This window comes from Lissotriton vulgaris, chromosome 7, assembly GCF_964263255.1.
Source record: "Lissotriton vulgaris chromosome 7, aLisVul1.2, whole genome shotgun sequence".
In the NCBI taxonomy this organism is placed as follows: domain Eukaryota; kingdom Metazoa; phylum Chordata; class Amphibia; order Caudata; family Salamandridae; genus Lissotriton; species Lissotriton vulgaris.
In genome coordinates this window covers 1,143,897,780-1,143,920,178 of record NC_141695.1, presented here as the reverse complement: position 1 = coordinate 1,143,920,178, position 22,399 = coordinate 1,143,897,780, and the positions used below count along the sequence as shown (strand labels likewise).

Here is a 22,399-nt window from a genome sequence, read left to right as displayed (position 1 = left end):
TTACATACACACTCACACTGAGCAGCAGGGCACTAGGAAGTATGGGGAGGATGCGTAGCAACAACACAGCTTACAACACATCTCCCCCCCCTTAGAGAAGTAACTGAAAATACCAATAGAGGTAGGATGGAAATAAGAAATGAATGAGTCCCCTAACTCTTCAAACTCATAAATCATCAATTACAAAAGGACAAAAGATGAAAGTAAGATTCTAACTCGTATATCATCAATTACAAAAAGAGAAAAGATGGAACTAAATGATCAAACAGTCCTATAAACATTTGTTTCATAAATAATCAAATCCGGTAAATCCTCCGCAGAACTTAGGGAACTAATGACGCACCAAGGACCCCCCAGCATCACTAGGGTGCAATATCCACACCCAAACCTGTACTGCAACACAATGGAACGTTAGGGTGTGACACATCAGGTAGGACACTAATAACACTAGGATATGCTTAACGACAGACAGACGGACACTTTGCAACACTAGGGTACACAACTTCCACAACTCTCCTTAACCCTTAGGAAGGACACCCGAACACTAGGGTACACAACCACTACAAACACAACAGTATAACTCTCCTTAACCCTTGGGAAGGGCACTTCGCAACACTAGGGTACCCAACCCCGTGAACGCAACACTTGGTTAAATGACCCCTACAACTCTACTTAACCCTTGGAAGGACACTTTGTAACACAAGGGCTCATGAACCCTGCTAAGACAACACTAGGGTCGCCAACCCCTACACTCGCCCTATACTGCATCACACATGCCTCACACCTTACAGGTCCAGGGGTGTAAGACCACGACACCCCCCATATGTCAGTGTGGCAAAAAGACCTGGACCCACCCTCATCGCCAGTGTTGTAAATGAAGATACGCTCTTGTGGACAAGTGGCCGGGTAGCCAGTCACATAGGTTATCAGAAATGGATTTATTGTTGAAGTTATGTCTTGGTTACAGGCTATAAGTAAGTTGGTGAATGCTCCACCAGGAGCAGCATCCTTACTGCTCAGCCCACTCTCCCCAACTAATCTTTGACCAGACACACATCAACATTCCATTACATCAAACTCACACTGGCTGAGCAGCAGGGAACTAGGATCTATGGAGAAGATGCATAGCAACAACACAGGTTACAACAACTCCCCACAGTGATTACAAATATCGATGTAGTGCATCTTATAGAAATATATCCTATTAAATACAACCGTTGTAGAAAAATACAAGTCTCTGAAAATCAGGTGTTAATTGTTTAAAAAAAAGTGTCACTCAAGATATAAACCTATCTCAGTCTACTCCAGAAAGTTACATATTGTTTTCTGGATCAATAAAGAACCAGAATAAATAGGTCGATCGTGTACAATCTCTCCCAAGTGTATCCAGCCACGATGAACATTTTGATTTGTTGAACTTTGTATGAATTTCCAAAACATATTGGGCAAATCCAAGCTATGTACATTCTAATGTCGAGAGTACAACTTTAATTGTAATAACTGTCTAAGGTGCAATGGGTGCTGTTTCTTACAGATATCCCACCCTGATCCTTTGCCTATTCTTTGAGTCCACTCTTTAGGGTGCTGTCGGGCAGCGGGTATTGGAGTAAATATGAGTGAGGGCTGGAAAGCTTAACCTTTATAATACATTTTATTACCAGTGTGATTGGAAGGAAATGTGTTATAGAGGGTCCCCTCTCCGGAAAGTGTTTTGGTATTGTGTGTTGGGTGTTGCAATGTACTACTTAGGACACTGCGATCACAGAGCTCCTTTTAGGTTTGGAGTGGATAGATGCACACAATTGCCTACCACCCCTCAGCATCCCTTTGGCGCTTGGATTTTTGGTGGGAATTTCCCAAATCAACTGATTTTTGTATTTTCTTTTAAGTGATTGGATTGATTTGTTGATCTGTGTGATTCTGCAGGTCATTACTCACGGAAGCATCACTTTTCTTTCTTCCTTTTTGCATTTTCAAGTTTTTGAATGTTTCTTGTGTTTGCTGCGAGGGAGGGAAATCGTTTTGTAGCTTATACAGCAAAGGAGAGTTGACAGATTTGTTTCTTTTTGTAAAGGGGGTTTGAAAAGCCGGGGGTTTCGTTAAAAACTGTGTTCTCTGTTCTGGGAATATCTTTGGAAATTAGCTTGGATCAACAATTGGCCCTTTCCTTGGAAGTTGCTGCTGTCAATTCAGAGTGCCTTGAAGGAAAAGCATCAGTGAGGCATTTATACCTCTGGTGTTATGCACCTGAGGAACTAGAAAGAGGGATTTAAAGTTGAATTGGGCTGTGGTGTTGAGTGTGGTATCAAAAACTCTTGTACGGGCACAGGGACAATCACGGAAGGATGTGTAGGGCCAGTCCAAAATGAGGACCGGTGGCAGAGGTCATAAGTTCTGAGTTTTTTTCTATTGGGCAATGGCTTTTAAGGGTTATCATTCTATTTACAACTGCAATATTCATGATCCTAACGCGCATTATTCAATATTGGAAGCTGTTCACGTTTGATATGAATCTACTGGGTTTAGTTTGTTCTCTTTGGTTGCCTTCACATACACCGTGTGAATGTGCTGCTTCTCCCGGTGCGAACCACAGCTACCACAGGATGCAGGTTTCAAACTTTAGATGCGGGCTCGTGCTGTCCTAAATGGACTTGGCATGTTGCAATCTAGGAGTTGCATCCAAGAGTCCGGTTTCCCTCTCTGAATTGTCAAACAAAATTGTGTGCTGGAAGGGGTCCCAGAGCCTTCTGGTCCTGGTGATGTCACGGTCCTGGGCTCCTCACCAAGCAGTAAAGTGAACGAGCTGCTGCGCCTTTAGGCTGAACTAGATCGGAAAGTGAGGACAGGACGTTGGTTGAACGCAGGCTGACATTCTGGCCCACTGGTACCCAATCTTCGGCCCCCCTCTTGCTAGAGAGGCCAGGGAATGTCTTGATGGAAAGCAGAGTCTAAGCGTTTGTAGCACATGGTGTACTTGGTTTCACATTCCAGGAACGTCCTTGAATTTAGTGCTTGCAGAGGGTGCTGGATTGAGAGCATTGGGTTTGGATAACTGTTGGGTCTTCTCCTCCCTGCCCTAGCATTCTATACCGAATGTTCCCTGCGTGGAACACTTCTAGTATTCTAGTCTCGGCAGTTGCTGCCGGGGAGTTGCTGTGGCTGGATGTTAATAAAGCCATTCCCTTACCTTTCCTGTGGTTCCCACTTCTTTTCAGTGGCGACGAGGATGTTTTTCAAAGAGGTTGGAATCAAGCATATTTGCACATCCCTCTATCACCCACGCAGCAACGGCTTAGTCGAGCGTTTCAACCGTGTCGTCAAAGAGCATCTTTAATTGGCTCTGGTGAATGGGTTACAATGGCGCCAAGCTGTTAGCGACATGTTGTGGGCTTTGAGAACCACCCCGCACATTTCGACTGGTGTTGCTCCTTTTACATTGTTGCGTGGTAGGATAGCTGGTACGAAGTTGAACAAGGAATGGATGTCTAGGAAGTTGGTGGATGCTGATTGTTTAGCCGGTGTAGCTGATGTCAGATTTTCGGTCCAAAGCAAGTATGGTTCCAGATCGGATGTTTTGCCGTCTTCCAGAGTGAAGGTTGGTGATTGGGTGAGGATAAAGAAGCCTGGGTTTCTCCGTAAAGGGGAGTCGTGGTTTTATTCTGCAAAGAGGGTGTCTGCGGTGAAGGATTTTGTGGTGGTGTTGGAGGATGGAAGAGTTTGGAGCAAGAGTTTGATTTCTATTGTGCCTGGCCCCATGGTTGAGTGTGTCGGTAGGCGTTTGGGGGTCAGCGTTTCCCCTCCTTCTCCTAAGGTGGGTGGTGTGGTGCGTTCAGAGCAGAACTTTCCGCAGAGGGAAACCCCCTCCAGAGTCAGATCCGTTCCTGCTAAGTTTCAAGACTATGTGATGGGGTAACTGCATGGTAAAGTTGTGTCACTGCAAAGAATTGTTGCTTTGTTTTGCGTAATGTTGTAATTTGCTTTGCATCTTTGTTTTATATTATAAATGATGTATTTCGCTTTGTATTGCTTCCTCCTTTTCCCTCCGTCTCTTTTCCTTTTCCCTTCGTCTCTTTTTCTTCTGTTTCACCTTTTTCCTATCCTCTCCTGTTCTTTGTTTTCTCTTTGAAGAAAGGGAGGTGTGTTGGGTCTTCTCCTCCCTGCCCTAGCATTCTATACCAAATGTTCCCTGCGTGGAACACTTCTAGTATTCTAGTCTCGGCAGTTGCTGCCGGGGAGTTGCTGTGGCTGGATGTTAATAAAGCCATTCCCTTACCTTTCCTGTGGTTCCCACTTCTTTTCAATAACCATATTAGTAACTTTGTTTATTGTTTTGACATGGCTGCCTGGCTGAAAGTTATATACCTGAGATCCGATAAAGAGAATCCTTTCCGAATCCAGAGGGTTGAGAGGTCCCTTCGCATTTGAAGGGGGTATGGGATACGTCCTCCCTAGTGTATCAACATTAAACAAACGAGTATCCCACCTAACACCACAGGTGTGGTCCTTGGAAAAACAGAGGGGCAGAGGGGTGGGTCTCCCCAAGTGGGTACAGTAGCTTCATACAACTAGTGCGTAGAAGGAGAAAACTCTTTTTTGTATATATAAGCCTCACACACTCTAGTAGTGTCATGCTTCATCATACGGTTCATCCAGACTCCTAAAGGTCAGGGTGGGCTCGACCGTATTCCAGGAAACACTTACAAGAAGGGTGACCAGGGGGCTTAACTTGAGATTGAAGATCCCTCATCTTCTCCAACGTATCCCTTTATTTCCAGAGAAGATGGGGAGAGTAAAAACAATATCTTGTGGGTATTATGGACTACTATGGTCCTATGGCCCTGTATTATACCAAAGTTTCAGTCCTACTCTAATGCCCAAAAAGGTCATAGGGATAGCTCTTATACGGAGTGTGCACAGAGGCAAAGGGATTCCCTCACATGCATTGGGCACGCCCCCATGCAAATGAGGGAATGCCCCCTGAAGATGGTGCTGGCGCATTGTGTGCCCCAGCGCTATTGGTATTACAGAATGGGCCGCACAAGCGTCTGTGGCCCCTTCTGTAATAGCAAAGTGCCCTGAGGGTACGCAAAGTGGGTGCAAAGGCCCGTTGCGCCCTGGGGCATCTTATGTAATATGGCCCAAGGTCTAAAAATGCAAAGGCCATTGTAATCAGTGCCACTGGACCTTTTCCTTTCCTGCCTGACTTTCTAACCCGCGCTAAGTAAATTATTTTTATTGGTAGTGCTGAAACTACTGTATGTTTGACTCTGGCACTATGTAGGTAGGTCCTTGGTGTATTGTGATGGTGGAGTTGAAGGAGGTAACAGAGCCCACTCTCATTCTATCAAACAAAAACATATAATTTTAGCATGGGGTTACCTTTCATCTCCCCATAACTATGCAGTGTCTAACTGCGTATACTCTCACTTTACACAAATGACCTAACCTTCTTAGTCTCCTGCTGTAAATTGCGCCTCTGTTTATCTTCACTGCAAAAGGGAATGACTGGGTTTGTGAGGGGGTTATGGTCCACGTATGTAGTGACATTGCATGCTGAATCACCTCTAGGCACTCATACTGCCATAGTGGAGAGTAGTGCTTAATTTGTAATAAAATAAGTACCAGGGCTCTAGTCAGGAGGCTTCTGCAGCTTGCACCACCCATTGCCATGGCCAGCGTTGCCAATGACAGTACCTACACAACTGCTACTAACCAGCACACTGCTGCAAGTGTGACAATTCAGCCTATTCCATGCCCCCCCAAAGCTACATCAATAGCTTCTACAGCAGGAATTAGTAGTTTTCAATGCATACTTTATTAATAAACAATTGCTGTTCAGCTCATCTCTTACTTATACAAACAGCACCACCATGTGGCAGCTGTCATAAGTGCCAGTGCTGACAATTAAGTGCTGATGCCGAGCACCGGAAACCACAGGCTCAAATTAAGCATGGGTGGAGACACTTACGATAGGTATGTTCTAGTTTCTTCTGGAATGCCTTGGGTGATTGCATTGGAGGAGTTCTTTGAGGGGGTGGACATGTTTTGAAGTTTGCATCTAAACTAGTCCCCACTGTAAATAACATTTGAGCAAGCTCAATACAGTTGAGCAAACGATTATTGAAATTGCACATTGACTGTTGCATCCCAAACAAGAGCTGCAATGAGCGAGAAGCTTTTCCTGTCTATCTCTGACATATGGGAACACACATACAAATGTTTCCCATTCAGAGGTTTGTTCAGTGATGAAGACTACGGGTTCATTCTCATTTGCTTACACACGTTATTCCTTACTGGATGTTACACGTACAATTGGGTGTTCAATTTGACCTTACTGATGAAGATCCCTCTTGATGCACTACTGACACTTACTTGGTATGTTGAGCTATCAATTTTGTGAACCAACTCTACGTTCCCAACATTATAAGACTCTAATGAATTTTGCCCCTGAACAGGCTACTCTGAAATACTGTATAATTACCTTGCTTGTGTATTATACACTGATTGTCACACAGCACAAGCGCTTTTGCACAACCACGGAGCACCCTCATCAGTGTTATTGTAAATCATATCCATGACTCAATGAAATTGTAATTTTTCTATTTGATATGTCCTATGTTCTTCTGTGTGAAGAAAATATTGAAATGATTTCTGCATGTATACACAGTGAATCCAACAGAACCATCTTTTGTGTGATATCGCTGTAAATAAATAGATCGAAGGCATCATTTTATGGAGCAGTGTTCTTAGAGAGCTGCGGCCCTAGTTAGGATATTGGTCAGAGTTTCCTACGACATTCCTACGGTTTTGAAACAGACGACCTCGGGTCGGCGGTTGTAAACCGCAATTACAATGCAACCGCACAATGTGCAGTTGCAGGCTTCCATTTCCCTGTGAGAGATTGTGAGGCAGTCGGAAACTGGCCACAGCACGAGCTCCCATAGAGAAATGGGAGTCACTGTAAATCTCTGCACTGTGTGAAGTGCCTGCCACATGGTGCAGGGATTTACCTATGGTGCCCCTCGGCCCCCAACTGGAGGCCACTGAAGAAGGGGGATGGTGCAGTGAGCTAAAAAACGGTGTTGGATCTAGCCCTGATCTCTAGACTGGGTGAGAGCTTTCTGCTTAATTCAGAGACTCTGTCCCTCACCACCCCTTGTTGTAAATATTTTTGTCCACCCTAAGCGTGGAAGGGTATTCTCAGATGTGAGACCCTTGCTCATTGCACCATCAGGATTCAAGCAAACCGGGCCGAAGACGGCTGTAATGCCAGAAACCGGTCCCCGGGAGCTTGTTTCCTTCCCAGTGTAAGAATTGGCTTTTGTAGTTTGGTTTGCCCTGTTCCCATCATGCACTGGGACAGGAACAGACTAATTTGCATACAGCCAGGTTCTGAAACTGGGATGGTGCAGTGAGCTAAAAACGGTGTTGGATCTAGCCCTGATCTCTTGACTGGGTGAGAGCTTTCTGCTTAATTCAGAGACTCTGTCCCTCACCACCCCTTGTTGTAAACACTGAAGAAGGGGGGGCGCTGCTAGGGGTCTCCAAAGACTCTTTCTGACAAAGCTTTCCAAAGCCTGCCACAGAAAGCCTGTCGGAAATTGACATCCTAACCCCTACGGCACAAACGCCGTCCCCATGGGATTATGGTGGTGGTTCTGACTGGCCGACGGACTTTTTGAGACCATTGGAAGCCAGCCGGAATGACCGGCCGGTTTGAATTCCGACTGCAGTCATTTTCATATGGTGGTCAAAATCCAAACAGAGTATGTCTGTTGGAAAGCCTCCGACTTGTAGCTTTCCGACTGACATCCTTATTAGCGTCTACATATCTAATTTTGATTATCTTAGAGCAGTATTTGGAATACTGCTAGTTGAAATATGGTAAGCGTGGAGTTAGATTCCAGCGTGTGAAGAAGGGATCTAGTTCAATATTTCCATGTCTGCTCTTGAAAGCATGGATTTGAAATGAATGCAAGCTGCAACAGTTCAGTTTTCAAAGTTCAGCGAGGGGCAACGTTTGGTATGTTGCACTGCTCATTTTGACTTTTAGTGCTGGCAGCTTGTCTCGCGTTGTAAAATCAGCACAAACGGCACCACACAGTGTGTCACAGAGCGCTGCTTCTTTCTGCCATTTGAGTAGATTTTCTACTTGAGCGGCAACTTTCTCAATGTGAGCGGTAATTTACTGCATTGAGAAATCTCGCCGGGAGGCAGTCTAGCGCTCAATTTTCTCAATCACCAACTTAATGCAAGAAATAACTCTGCCATGTGGTGGTTAGTGAAGTTGAAGTGCAGAGAGGGCAAAACTCTGCAGATTCTGCCGGAGGAGTGAAGTTTATCGCCCACCCCTAGTTTCTATTGAGTACAAGGTGGTTATGTAAATTTTATGCAGAATGAATGTAGTGGTGTCATGTTTGATTTTGGGAAGTACAGTTTACTTTAGAAACCAATAGACTATCTGTGGCACATGTAACCTCAAAAAGTGTGTTTGGACAGCCTATTTTACATTTTTCGCTCTTGATCATTAATAATGTTTATTAACTCTGGTGGGTTTCTCGGAGAGAGAGAGAGAGAGAGAGAATACGGTTTGATTAAACTTGAGGTGTGATACCAGCCTGATTCTGTGCAATAACTAATACATTATCAAGCAGCCTTATGACTCTTGGTGGCTCTGTCATTTATTTCACCATGTATTCATTTGTGCCTGTCTGTTTTTTTTTTAGGGATCCCATCGCAAAGAAGAAATCGGGTAAGCTAACTTTCTTATCAAATGTTTGAGTATTTTGTGGCATGGCTATGGTTTTGACACACATGGCATCATAGCGCAGAGACCAAATCCCATTTAAAGCCAGAAGGCCGACAGCTTGATCTTAACCTTTTTTTTCTTTCCAAAATGTATTGGAACATTGCAAAAAATAAAACAGAAAGGGATAAGTGATCACATGAAAAGTAGAGTAGTAGCATCAGGACTAGGTATCTCCGCATGGCATTTAAATGGAATGAATGGTATGAAAGCTTCATTCTCTCACAATAATGGAATAGAAGGGGAGAGGCTACAATAGGTCAACACAGTCTGATGAGATTGGTGGAGTAGTGTATTATAGTATATGAATGATATTTTGATTTGATTTGATTGCTTATCTCTGGAGTGGTCTCGTAGATATCATGGGCATGAGTTGTTTATTCTGGTGTGCTAGTTCGGTAAGAGAATGTCAGTGCTTCATCTCCATCCAATCTTACACTTGTTTTTATCCAGAGGCCATTGACTTTTCCTCTGAGGGATTCCACATCACTTGGCACATCTCTTTTTGTTTTTCTCTCATTTTTAATTACAGAAATCTTTGGCCGTAGACCGTACCCATTTCCCTGCCATCCAGTGACTTATATAAGATGGGCACCCATGGGCGGACCCAGCGTGGACAGAATCCACTTTCCAGGAGGGGCTTCACCCTACCAATCTAGGGAAGTGATCCAATGTGAATTCTCTCTCTCATAGGCCACTCCATGGAACTCTCTCAGGGTTGCATTGGGATCAAAAATTAACTTGGACACCCTAAAAAAAAAGTGGCCCACATTTGCAGATTATGCCTTTTTGCAAAATACTGCTTCAATATTCTTATAAAAGAAGTTGGTGGTTTCTGTAAAAGAGGCATGTTTTCTTAACTTGCATACGTTGCTAGGACTCTTTGTGCACAGATTAGTTCACAATGGTAAACCACACCTGAATATAATTAAAGCCGCCTCTGCTCTGGCACCCTACACCTGCTCAATCTGCATTTATTAATGGGCCGTCCCAGTGAGAGATTGGAACGGACACCTCTGCCTGTTGGTAAAAGGGAGTTAATAGAGACCCTTCTACCTCCAGAAAGGTCGCTAAGGCCCCCACTAGGCCGCTGGTAGTGTCCAAACAGCAATGACACTGCTCAAATCGGCCACCACATTGGCCAAAAAAGTAGCCCACAGCTGCAACTCAAGATACCGGCCCATTGCCCGCCTTACCAGTCCGACCCTGGATGCAAGTATATCTGTGAAGTACACTTTTGTTCTACTTTGTGTTGGGATTGAGTGACCGAGGAGGTATCCCCACAGCTGACCACTGGGTTCTGTCAGTCTGCTCTTGCAAAGCTCATAAGGGTCACTTGCCTCTAGCTTCTCCCCTTCTCTAGGAACTCCTCTGCCGGCGTCCATTACACTAAGTCATGATGGTGAGCTGTTACCGTCGCCAACGTATCAAATTTTGGGCCTCTTGCCCTAAATGTGAGCAGAGTTTGGCCATAGAACCCAAGCTTGCCAGTCATTTCTGTTACAGTGTGGACTGTGCTACCTCAGCCAAGAAGAAATGTGTGTAATGATGCATCCTGGATATTCCACCTGAAAATTGTGCCATTTTTCCATGTTTTTAATTGTTTACATTCGAAAGAGAACTGTAGCTGGCACTTGCATATAGTATTTTGTAAAATCAATTGTATTATATTTAGCCATACATTTCTTTTTGTTTGCTTTATTAACCATTTAGGTGTAGATAAAACCACTCTAAACACATTTTTAAATTGGATTTGCTCTTTTAAGTTTACATTTCAAAGGGTGGAAAGACCTTTTTTGTTGCTTTGTCATATTCTTTATTGGCTTTGACAGTAAAGATTTAGCTCCACCAATAAAATACAGGTCAACTGGCTCATTCAGAATATGCATTTGTCAGGGACTTCTAGAGTGCGTTGAGTCTCCAGCCAGCCAACACAAAAGTATAGGTTGAGAAGGAGGATACGGAAGAGAAGTCCTCAATAGCTCAGTAAAGTACCTGACTAGTAGTAACACTAGGGCACTGATTTAGAGTTTGGTAGATGGGATACATTGTCACAGACGTGATCAATTTCCCGTTCCCCCTTATTACAAGTAAATGATAGCCTGTGGCATTTGTCACACTCTGGATGGGATATCCGTCACCTTTGGTGGAGTATGTAAATGTAAATGTATATGCATTTATATAGCGCACTACTTACCCGTAGGGTCCCAAGGCGCTTCGACCGCTGCGAAACCCTTCCTGGCTTCCCTGAGAGATGGTCCCTTAATGGGTATCTCCAGGGTGAGACCAGGCATCCCCGGCGGTCTGGTGGGGCCGTTAGTGAAGATGAGGCAAGCTAATGCCCAGAGTTGCCGAGTGTGATCGCTGATCAGAGTGGGCACTGAGGCGAGAGAATTATCGAGTCCGCTGACCCTGGTCCAGAAACCTGCCGCGCCGGGAATCGAACCCTGGTCCCGGGCCGTCCTCTGCTCTCGGGTCTGCCGCCTCTAACCAGTGAGCCACACTACTTCACTTATGCCAAGCTCCAAATAAGGCCCTAGACTTCTTTATAAAGATTTCGATTTACATGTATATTCAAGGTAGTTATATTTGCTGCAATTATTTCTTTACAAACATTGTAATCACTAAAGTCTACCTTACGGCGTTAGGGGGGTGTTATAGATAACTGGACATATGTTTCACCCTGGACGAATGTGTGACCACAGGGGAAGCTCCGCAATATCTAAACCACAACGCCATGAGTTTTTTTAATTGGGGGAGATTACAGCGAACAAGAACAGACCGGTATGAGAGCCTTGCGCCTCACCTTTTTATGCATTAATTATGCACACCAGTTAGGCAGGGAGTTTGTAGTCCTGAAGAAGACAGCAGACCAGTATAGGCTTCCTAATCCAGTCAAAACATGTTGCTAATAAGAATGGTTGGCTGACTATTGGCTGCCAGAAAAAAAGTGTTTTTCATGATCTTTTAATCATATCAAGGGTATCTGTGAATAAAAGGATACTTTTGGGTATACCCATAGATAGTTGTACACAATACCTTGAGCCCTGCATTGTCATGTTTAAAATAATATCTTGAAACTCCCTTCTTGGTTGAGTCCACTGAAGTGGCATTGTTCTACTTCAGCGTGGGGGTCACCTATGATGACATGAGAAGTTGTGATAAGGTGACCCCTCAAATATCTTGTTTGATGCAGGAGACAATTATGACATTTATCTGGGTTTCAACAGTGATAGGAAACAGACTCCAAGCACTTAATACTTTTGACAAATGCTGGGATCACTGGACAATGCAGATTTTTTTGGGGCATTTGAACATCTAAATAAAGCTAGAAACGTCTCAGAAGTTGTTAGTCTTTTAACCCCTTCACTGCGGCGGCTATTCCGCCGCAGTGCTAAGGGGGCGGGGCGGAAATGCGGCAGGCGCATGCTGGTGACGGAACCGCTTCGTCACCAGCGTCGGTTGCGCTGTGCTTATGACAGAGCGGTTCCGTCATGGCCCGCCCGCTCAATAGAACGCCCAGCGCAGGCGCGGAATCCGCGCCGCGCAGGCGCGTCGGGCGGGCCATGACGGAACCGCTCCGTCATCAGCACAGCGCCACAGCGGCTGATGACGGAGCGGTTCCGTCATCAGCAGGGGAGGGGTTAAATGGAACCGATTTTGAATCTGTGATATCAAACACGGAGCATTTTTGTTACTTTGTTGTGGAGTGTCTTAATCGATCAGATTAGCTCACGTGACTGGCGTACTTCTCTATTACAGTTCACGTCACAGTTTTAATAGCATCTCTTTAAAAATGTATTTTAAACCTTGTGTGGGACACTCCCCTCCTATTCCACCACCAGATTTATCATGGAAGCTGAACGTGGCATTGGGCAAGCTTGTGGTTTAATCTTTTAAACTCTAGGCATACATGTGCCACTAAGTTTATTTCTCGGAGGCAAACTGTAATGTAGCTGTGGAGAGGAGCCAGTGAATTTCAAGCATTGTGAGCTGATGTCCAGGTTGTGGAAGATGCCTTGTAGTCATCCAAGTTCCAGCCATCATTCTGTGCTGAAGTTTATCATGAACTTTAACCAACCGCTGCCCGTATTATTTCTAAAAGTATAGGATAAAGGGTTACCTTGCCTTTGCACAAAGGATGTATAAATTAGTAAAATATTGCATTGATGGGACCAAAACTTGGGAATACCAGAGAGTCAGTTCAAGATGTTAGTCCTTTGTTACCTGTTAAAAAAGAATGCAGAGTTGCATCATCTTTTTATTTGCAGATCATTTGCCCTAAAGCCATCTCTGATCTTTTTGCCTGCACACCACTGAATGCAAAACCTCTGTTTCTATAACTGTTCCCTGCTGAAAAACCATAATCTTCTTACCTGTAGGAGTTGGCAGAATTATTGCCACTCTGTGTTACTCTTTATTGTAGAGTTCTGGCCACATTCCGTGGGTTGCCGTGTGGTGGAATTTTCCCCTGCGAGGCTCCCGAATACGCAAGCTGGCGAGCGAGATTTGGTGTCCTCTAGGGTGGGCGTTCGAGCGACCGCAAAATCAACTCGAATGGACGCGTGCTCTTGCGCAACGCAAGGTCCATTAGTGCTGATTTTCATCGCTACTTGTGCTACCAGTGCAACCAGTGCAAAAAGTGCAAAATTGTAGCGCAAGCAGCATATGTTCCGCCTGTTGTTAGAATTCCACGGAATCTCGTGGAGTTTTTCTCTATTTCCCCTGAATTCCAGGGCATGAAACTCCGCGAGTTCCGCCCACCCCTACTTATCCGTAACACTGATTTTGCAGCCTGCTGCCTGTCGTAGATTGAAATGGGTTTCATCTAGGATCCTTTTGATGCGAAACCACTAAAAGTTTCTTGTCTATACTAGACCCATGGACACGATAATCCATGTGAATTTTTTCCCACCGTCTTTTAAATAATGTTTCAAACTATTCGTGCATGTAACACATGTGGATCTGTAACGGATATCAAGCTGCAAACCATCGTTTCAGGTAAGTAACATATTTGTTTCTCAGTCTGGGCTCTTCAAGACTCCTGTGAAGGTCAAGGGCTGTCTTTGACATTGCATTGTGCTAACAGGTGTGATGCTTGACAGTGTGAAAGCCGTCTGAGTTTTTTTTCTGGAGGGAGGGGGTCCTTCTGGCATTGATATCTTGCCTTCTACTTCATTCATTTCGCTCATTTTCCTCACATCTGCTTTCCTTGGTTTTTTCCTTCATCAGGCTTTATCCAGCGAGCATCATCTTTCCTTAAGAGAGGTAGTAACTCGTCCACCCCAACCCATCACTTTACGTTTCTTTGCTTCGCTCTTGCTTTCTCTGTTTCTGTGCTGCAATTCACTTGAGTCTGCACTAATACTAGACCCTTGCCTACAGGTGGACCAGCAAACTAAGTAAACATTAGTAGCCACCAGAGATGGTTGGGCCTGCTCAGAAATAAGGACATTTCCTGTTTGGCCATTGTGCCTCTCACGCGTTTAAGGATGGGGCAGATGCAGTTCTATGTCTCAACCATACTTTAAAGGAATAACCTGCCAGGAAAATGGTCAATGTTTGCAAGGGCTCGTCCACCTAGGCTCAGCTTATTTGCTGACTTGGTGACAAAGGAGGTGCATCCTGATGTGATGTGTGGTGTAATATAGTCGTTTAGTGGTGCGCAGGGTGCTGGTGCTATTGTTTGGAGTCTATGGTTCGGGACAGGTTCTATTCATGCAAACATCTAAAAATAGGATGCGCGATGTTACTTTCGTACACAGATTGTTTCCGAACAGACTATCAACCCTAAGAACATAATCCAGAATTTGCCTCAGTACGGCATAGTCATTCATTCAGTAAAGCATTGTTTTTTGGCTGTTTAATACTTGTCTAGACCACTAAGGCTCAATCCAGCGGGGAGTTTCGACTTGCATGTAACGTAAACTGATCTGAGATCAACGACCAAGTCAGGCTCTGTGTATTGATATATTTTGGGCTTTGAATCTGCACTTTACAAGCATTTAAAAAAGGTTACAGTCAATGAAGACCTTTTTTGATTTGTCACTGTACATTTCTGGCGCACGTTTGTTCACCTATTTGCTTGCCTTCCTAAAATCTCTGTTTGGGAAGGAATATCCTATGTGAATAAAAATCAAGTTTCCTGATTAAGGTAGCTCCCTGCTCCAGTTTATTAAATTAGCCAAATTAGTTGATTCGTCTGCTGCAGATGATTGTTAATCTGAGGCCGGATACTCGGTGTGTGGGATAAGCCTGTCGTATTTTGTAATAAATTAAGCGTGATTTAGCTGATCAGTGGTATTTTGTTATCACTGATACACCTGTAATTTAAGGATCTATAAAGCTGTATATATATATTTATCAATTATTCATTTTCAAACCCAGACTTAGTCTAGATTTTGAGAGAAGAATGAAGGTGAGAATTTTTTCACAAAAAGTCACCACGCGGTGATCTGTTATAGTTGGAGTGTAAAAGGTGGGCATGTGAGGCTCTCTGTGCCAGTTCACATTTGTCTTCTTAATAGGGGTAGCAAAATAACCAAATCTTGAAATAGATGCAATGAAAAGTTGCATGTGATTTCATATTAAAAAAATCATAGACAACCAGTACTGAAACCCCATTTTGCCTAAAGTGACCAAATGAGAAAGTTAAGATAAATGTAATTAACCACATGATAGAAACCAATTCTAAGAATGCCGTTAAAAAAAATATATATTTTGCATTTTCACTCTTTTTTTTAAAGGTGTAAATGCCATTAGTTTAGAAAATGGGTTATCTCTCTTTGTTTGTTTACATGGTTTGTGTAGATTACTTTCATTTGAGCCCCTCTTCAATTCATACATCTTGTTACTAGGTTACGTTTAGCTTTTTTTTCAAATTACAATTTCGCCCCCTGCATTCTCTATTTAGTACTCCTTTTTCCCCGACTCATGTTCCTTCCTTCTTTTTTTCCCAGTTTCCTCCGTCCTCTTGTGGTGTGTATCCTTATTTTATTTTTTTGTGGCCGGACAACTCTTTTCTTCACGCATTTTAAATTTTAGTTTTTCCCTATGCTCCTCCTTTTTCCATATTTTCTATCCCCTCATTCTTCCTCAGAACTGTGTTCCTACATGCTTCCCTCTACCTTTATTTCATTACATCCTTTCCCCCTTTATTATTAAAAGTAAGATCCTTCTGTATTAAAGGGTTTTACCCATTATCTACGAGGAAATTTATTGCTACTTAAGGGCCTAGAAATACACAGAATTGATCCGAAAGAAGTGGTCGCAAATTGAGCACTGACTTTGCTAATCAATTTTGATTTTGTGAACCGATCTAGGTTCAAATAGGTCGGTTCACAAAATACCGAATCGCAGAGGCTCACAGAACGAACAGCCTAATGAATATTAATTAGACCCAGGTCGCAATTGGTCACAGTCACAAGGAGGGTGGCCTGCTAGGGGCTGCAGAGCACAGTCTTTAATTGTGTTTAGGAAATAAAACCTTTTTTTTTTAAAAAATACAGCCCATTTTCCTTAAAGGTAACGGGTCTGCGTTTAAAAAAAGTATATTTAGGTTTTTTTTAAGTATCGCTGACAGTTGGCAGTGATCGACAGGACCACGGCCAGCTCTACCTGAAACTTTTTTCAAGGTTTACAAAGGATAATAGTTTGAAAGGAAACTCCTTCCCCATTCCGAGTCAGATACCACCCCGTTTGAGAGTTCGGGATCTGAATAATGGTTGCATCTGCAATTGTGGTCACAAACAATTGAAACCATCTTCTCCAGCTCGTAAATAGGAGGAGGGTGCCCCTTTTATGCCCCTCCTACTTGTGATTCGCACTGGGTCGCAAAAGCCCTTTTATGAGTCTGAAAGAATTTTCCAAATTGTAAAAGGACTTTTTGTACATAAAGAAGTGTCTTTCATGGTCACAAAACCTTTGATCCCGTTTGCAGAATTTGCAATCGCAAAATTGCTTTGTCCATGAAGCCCCATGTTTCTAACGAGGGTTCGCTATAGAGACCCTCATTTTGTTTCTTAATTTGATTTTTTTTTACTCCTTAGTGTATGATATATTGGTGGTTTATTGTTTCGGCTCACTTTTGTTTATTAATTTCTTTTTTTCGCCAAATGTGTTTACATTTATTTGGGTTATCAGAAATGGTTTTCTATTATTCAATTGTCTATGCATGCTACAGCCAAGAAAGAGCTACACATGGACACCTATCTCTAAGGGGAACACTCTTAAGATGGAAAGGACTGTAGCCTAGTCATTTAATTGGGTTAATAATAGCGAGACCATAGTTATAGACTGGCACATGTCTTCAAATAATTCCACACCGTTCTTCGACGTTCAATCAAGTGTTCCCTTATTCATTGATTGACTAGTAATGCTTAGAAATAAACCTGCTGAAGGCTTTGTGCATAAAGTGTGTGGAGGGTACCAAAAGTATGAAATGCTACCCTGAGTCCGCATGATGCATCCCTCTTCCGGCACTGGCTAAAATCTCGGAGAAGCATGTGCATGGCGTACTGTCTAGCTTTCTAGAATCGAATGACCTTCTGCACCCTTCACAATCCGGTTTCCGTCCTAATTTAAGTGCGGAGACGGCACTCCTGGAGGTGTCAGAGGTTATTAGGGAGACACTGGATTCAGGGGGCAAAGTCATGCTCGTCATGCTTGATCTGTCGGCGGCCTTTGACACCGTTCCCCACGAGGCGCTTCTCGCAAGACTTTATGACATCGGTCTGAGGGGGACGGTGTTCAAGTGGTTTACATCTTTTCTTGAGGGCCGCCGACAAATGGTCTGGGCCTCCCCGAGCTCTGCTGAGATGCCGCCTTTGGGAGTCGGAGTTCCGCAGGGTTCTGTGTTGACCCCGACTCTTTTTAACATCTTTATGACCCCTCTGGCGGCACTAGTGGAGGCTTTTGGGGCCCAGATCGTGTCCTACACTGATGACACGCAATTACTCTTCACGTGTAGGAAAGATCAGGCTTTTGATGGAGACAGCATCCGGGGCTGCTTGGGGATGGTCTTTAACTGGTTTCAGCGGAACAGCCTCAAAGCTAATTCCAGCAAGTCGTAGGTATTGGTGTGGCGCCGCGGACAGGGCGACTGACTCCGGAATCTGGGGATCACGGTTCGATCCCCGGCACCGGCGGCAGATTAGCCCAGCACCATGTGACTCTGGGCAATAGCTTGCTTAATCTTTCTGACGGCCCCCAGCCCCTAGAGACCCTTACGGGTGATTGTGCGCTTTACAAATGTGGATTATTATTATTATTATTGTTCTTTGGCTGTGCCTCGGACCCTGACTGGCGGGCTTGGTGGCCAATGGATATGTGTCCACCTGCTCAGGCATCCCAGGTGGCAAAAAACCTGGGAGTTAAGATTGACAATAATCTGATGCTGAGAACACATATTCTTGGTCTGACGGGCACGTGCTTTGGCATTCTGAAGATGCTCCGGAAGTTCCTACCTCTGCTCACAGAGGAGCATAGAAAGATTACTGTGCAAGCCTTAATTGGCTCCAGACTGGACTATGCCAGCGTCCTTTATTTCGGCCTTCCGGATTACCTTGTTCAGCGGCTGACGGTTGTGCAGAACTCTGCGGCCCGCGCCATTTTTGGCCTCCATAAGCGAGCGAGAGCATCCGGGTTGTTGCAGTCGCTTCACTGGCTGCCCATCCGGAAGCGGATTATGTTCAAAGCGCTGACCTTGACTCACAAAGCGCTCTTTGGCTCGGGAGCAAGGCACCTACAGCGCAGGCTCGTCTTTTATCGCCCGGTGCGATCTCTGCGGTCGGAATCTCTGTTTTTGGCCGTGGTCCCCCGAGTGAGGAAGGCCCGTATTGGGGGTCACTCCTTTGGGTTAAGGGCCCCTCAGTTGTGGAACACCTTGCCTCTGACCCTGCGGCGCACTCCTAATCTGCTCCTGTTTAGGAAGAGCCTTAAGACCTGGCTTTTTAACCTTTAGGATGTGTTTTTTTTCTTTCCTTTTCTTGTCTGTTTCTGTTTTACGGTGTTATGTTTTTACGCTGAGCTGCCTAAATAAAGCGCCGGGACACTCTTACTGAGTAGCCGTGCGCTATAGAAATAAACTTATAACATAACATAACATAACATCTGTGCTGATGGAGATCAGAGGACTGACTGCACTAAAATGCCACCGTATTAAGTCCTTATAATCCGTCTTCTGTTGTTTAGAGGAGTATAAGGGGTGCTTGTCATAATTAAAAAGTATCCTCCTCCTCCTCCTCTTTCTCTTTCTCTTTCTCTTCCTCCTCTTTCTCTTTCTCTTCCTCCTCTTTCTCTTCCTCCTCTTTCTCCTCCTCTTCCTCTTCTTCCTTCTTTTTTCTTCTCCCTCTTCTTCCTCGTCTTCTTCCTCCTCTTCTTCTTCCTATTCTTCTTTCTCCTCCTCTAACTTCTCCTCCTCTTCTTCTTCCTTCTCTTCTTCCCCTTCCACCCTCCCTTTCTTCCTCCCTCCCTCCCTCCTCCACCCATATCCCACATCCAGGACTGGCTCGTGCTTTAAGCTCTCTGCTCTACTTCACATCCCTGTTACTTGTAATGTAACAGCAACTCATTTTTCCCTGTCAGGCGTTGACTCTCGTCTTTCTCGGGGACTCATATGGGCCAAGTGCTCCCCCCTTGAATCCATTCAGCATGGAGCCAGAACCTTCAAATGTCATACCTTGCAAAATATTTAGTACTGTAATATTATGGTAGAAACAAGTCACAGCTGGCGCTGTGCCTGGACTTTGCTAGCGACAGCTTGCCTAGGGCCAGGGGAATTTTAATACCAGCCGTAGAAGTGACTGGCCAAGTGAAGCAAGGCAAGGCCAGTTGGGATCTACCTGCTGGTCTCTGCTGGATTTGATTCTCTGGAATATTAAAACTATCACCACATTGTCAGTTTCTAAGGGTAATATTTTGCTATAGCTGGGGACGGCCTATTGAGCATAAAGGAAAAGGTAGTGCCCGTGTATTCATTAGGTTGGTAACTGCTTCTGCAGGGTTTGCCATCTTTGGTTATACTACTTGTCACGGCTTGGCAGAGCCCATGGCTTGCGTTCTAGATATGTGGTTAAGTTACGAGCAATGCAGTATGCTGATGTTGCTTTGTCCTTTACCTTGTGCAAGTCTGTACTTTATGAATCCATTATAAAATAACATGTTCATTTCCATTGTCAATTAGCACAGGAGCTTGAGTTGCAGTGAGTGAATAATTTCACATGGTAATTTAATCTCACTTTTTTCGCCTTTCCTTCTGCGATTTTCTGAGGTCCCCCATTCAGACTCACTTCCCTTGGTGTCGGCTGTCGGCTTGCTTTAGCCACTGGGAAAGAGGTGACTTTGTGTCTGTAGTTGATGGGGTGTTAAAGAGGGGACAGGTGGGTGCGTTGCTTGCCTGCCACTAACTGACATCAGCTTTGGGGCAATCTGTCTATCTATATCCAGGTGGTGACTTTGCTTCTTCCGATGCCTTGGTCCTTGATCAGTACGTCGCAGTAGCTGCCTACGAGAAGCAGGAGAGCTCCGAAATAAATCTACGTGTGGGACAGCTCGTGGACATCATCGAGAAGAATGAGTCTGGTGAGAAACAAAAAAGATCTGAACTGTGGGGGGATTTGATTATGCCTGAGTAATATGTATATCAGCTCTGGTGCTCATGTACCCTGAAATCCAGTATTGCATCTCCTTGCGAGTCAAGGTGTGCACTAGTGTCGGTTTCTCCAGCTCAATTAACTCGTCTCAGGTCCTGAGCGCACATGGCCCAAAAGATGCCCTCTTCCCTCTGTCGAGTCTGCATGGGCTTGTATGATCTGTCACATGGGTGGCAGTTGCATCCTCGTAGATTGGTACGTTCCCTAAGAATATACGCACTCCCAGAGTATCTCTGGCTTAGGCACCTATGAAGGTGTATCTGGGGATTGAATAAGTATTCAATGGCTGTGTCCAAGATTTGAGTGGATGAGGACACATTCTTCATTTAGGGAGCACGGCTACCATTTGAGGGTAAATAAACAAATTTCTTTTTCTCTCATGCACACTTTAGCCAGGCTTACATTCTTAGATATGCTGGGGCTATCAGAGAAGAACTAACTGTGACTCAGTAAGCAAGCCAAGAAAAAAACAGTTTTTGGCAACTCTGAATACCCATATCCTCATACTCCATCTATCACTCTATCTAAAGCCGCCATTGAAGAATTAATTGATGAAAGCTAACTACTGATTCCAGACTCAGAGATATTGATCTCTCGCTTCAAAATCCTTAAAGAATCTGTGCTCACTTGTTGACTTCTTTCCTCAGGTTGGTGGTTTGTGAGTACCTCCGATGAGCAGGGCTGGGTGCCTGCCACGTGTCTTGAGGCGCAAGATGGTGCACCAGATGAGTTTGCCATGCAGCCAGAGGAAGGTAAGAGCGCATAAGGATTTTGCCTATTCCGTGATCTATTTGTGCAGACGTAGGAGTAAGCTTACTCCTTAGTACCAAAATATAATATTTTTATATTGACCTGCACTCAAATCAGTTCCAAAATGTAAGTTGATGTGGCACTAGAACAGTAAATCTACAATAACCTTCATATGCCTCCCTTAATGATAGATTGTTTTTCGACATTCTATATCCTTCCATGTCTTCAATTTCTTATCTACATTTTACTCTTCACTCTTCCATTACTCTTCCAATCTTCCCTCTGTATTCTCAGCAGTTTTCATCAGTCCGTGTTGCGGTTGCTTTCCTTGTCCTCGTTGGTGATATGCTGTGCCTCTTACTCTTTACTTTTTGACTTCTCTTTCCCAACATGCTACCAGTCCCGTGGAGGTACTGGTCCCTGCCCCGGCATGTGGGTCGCCGGCGGACTTTGGGTGACCTGTACACCAGCGGATGGGGTCCAGGTGGATAGTCTTACCTTGCTTTGCATGGTGGTTCTGGCTGCTGTCTTGGGCTTTAGCCTGCCTGTGTATGCTCTGTGCTTGTGTGCCTGCCTGCCTACCTGCCCACCACATGTATAGTTCATCCTCTATCTGTACATATTTGCCTGACTTTCATTCCTAGCACGTGATCAACATCCCCAGTTGGTACTAGAACCCACAGTATAAAAAGATTGCTCTCATATAATTTGATAACTGATAACTCCTAAAAAAAACCTCAAAAGCCCTCCTCCTGTTCTAAGCAGCCTAGAAACAATTACCCACAAATGCACTTGGAGACAAGTCAACAATTGTCTTTTGCAAATCAAGCTTGAGTGTTTCGATGTACGGAATACTGGGGACTAAAATTAATCCCTTGTATTTAGCTCGGTGCCAGGGGAATGTGAGGACCTCACTCCCCAGTCAACCTTTTCTTCCTGTTATTGAACCTCACAAAAAAGGCCCTGTATTTTTAATTGTGCCATTTCGGTTGTCTGATGCATCCCTGGAACTGGGCTCTATTTCCCAATGGCGTCTCTGAACTAAATCCAACAGTACAGATTGTACATCCTGAACAAGAAACCCTGCTCTAGTTTGAGGCATCCAGAGCTTTCATTCATCCAATTTTCCGTTTATACATATTGGGTGTTCTTTAATGTCCTCAAACATAAAACCTCTTACTTTCTTTCCCTG

The 22,399-nt window shown here is 44.3% G+C and overlaps 1 protein-coding gene across 3 annotated transcripts in view; it reads left to right on the top strand.

Moving 5' to 3' along the window:
• The window catches only part of SH3PXD2B (SH3 and PX domains 2B), a 342,591-nt gene that overhangs the window by 267,078 nt on the left and 53,114 nt on the right, over positions 1-22,399 (top strand). Inside the window, exons 6-10 of one of the 3 annotated variants that reach the window (XM_086931585.1) lie at positions 8,727-8,752; positions 14,039-14,074; positions 20,252-20,386; positions 21,105-21,209; positions 21,608-21,691. In XM_086931585.1, coding sequence (XP_086787711.1) covers positions 8,727-8,752; positions 14,039-14,074; positions 20,252-20,386; positions 21,105-21,209; positions 21,608-21,691 — 386 coding nt within the window. The remainder of the gene's footprint in view (positions 1-8,726; positions 8,753-14,038; positions 14,075-20,251; positions 20,387-21,104; positions 21,210-21,607; positions 21,692-22,399) is intronic. The other 2 variants (XM_086931583.1, XM_086931584.1) reach the window with 2 other exon arrangements.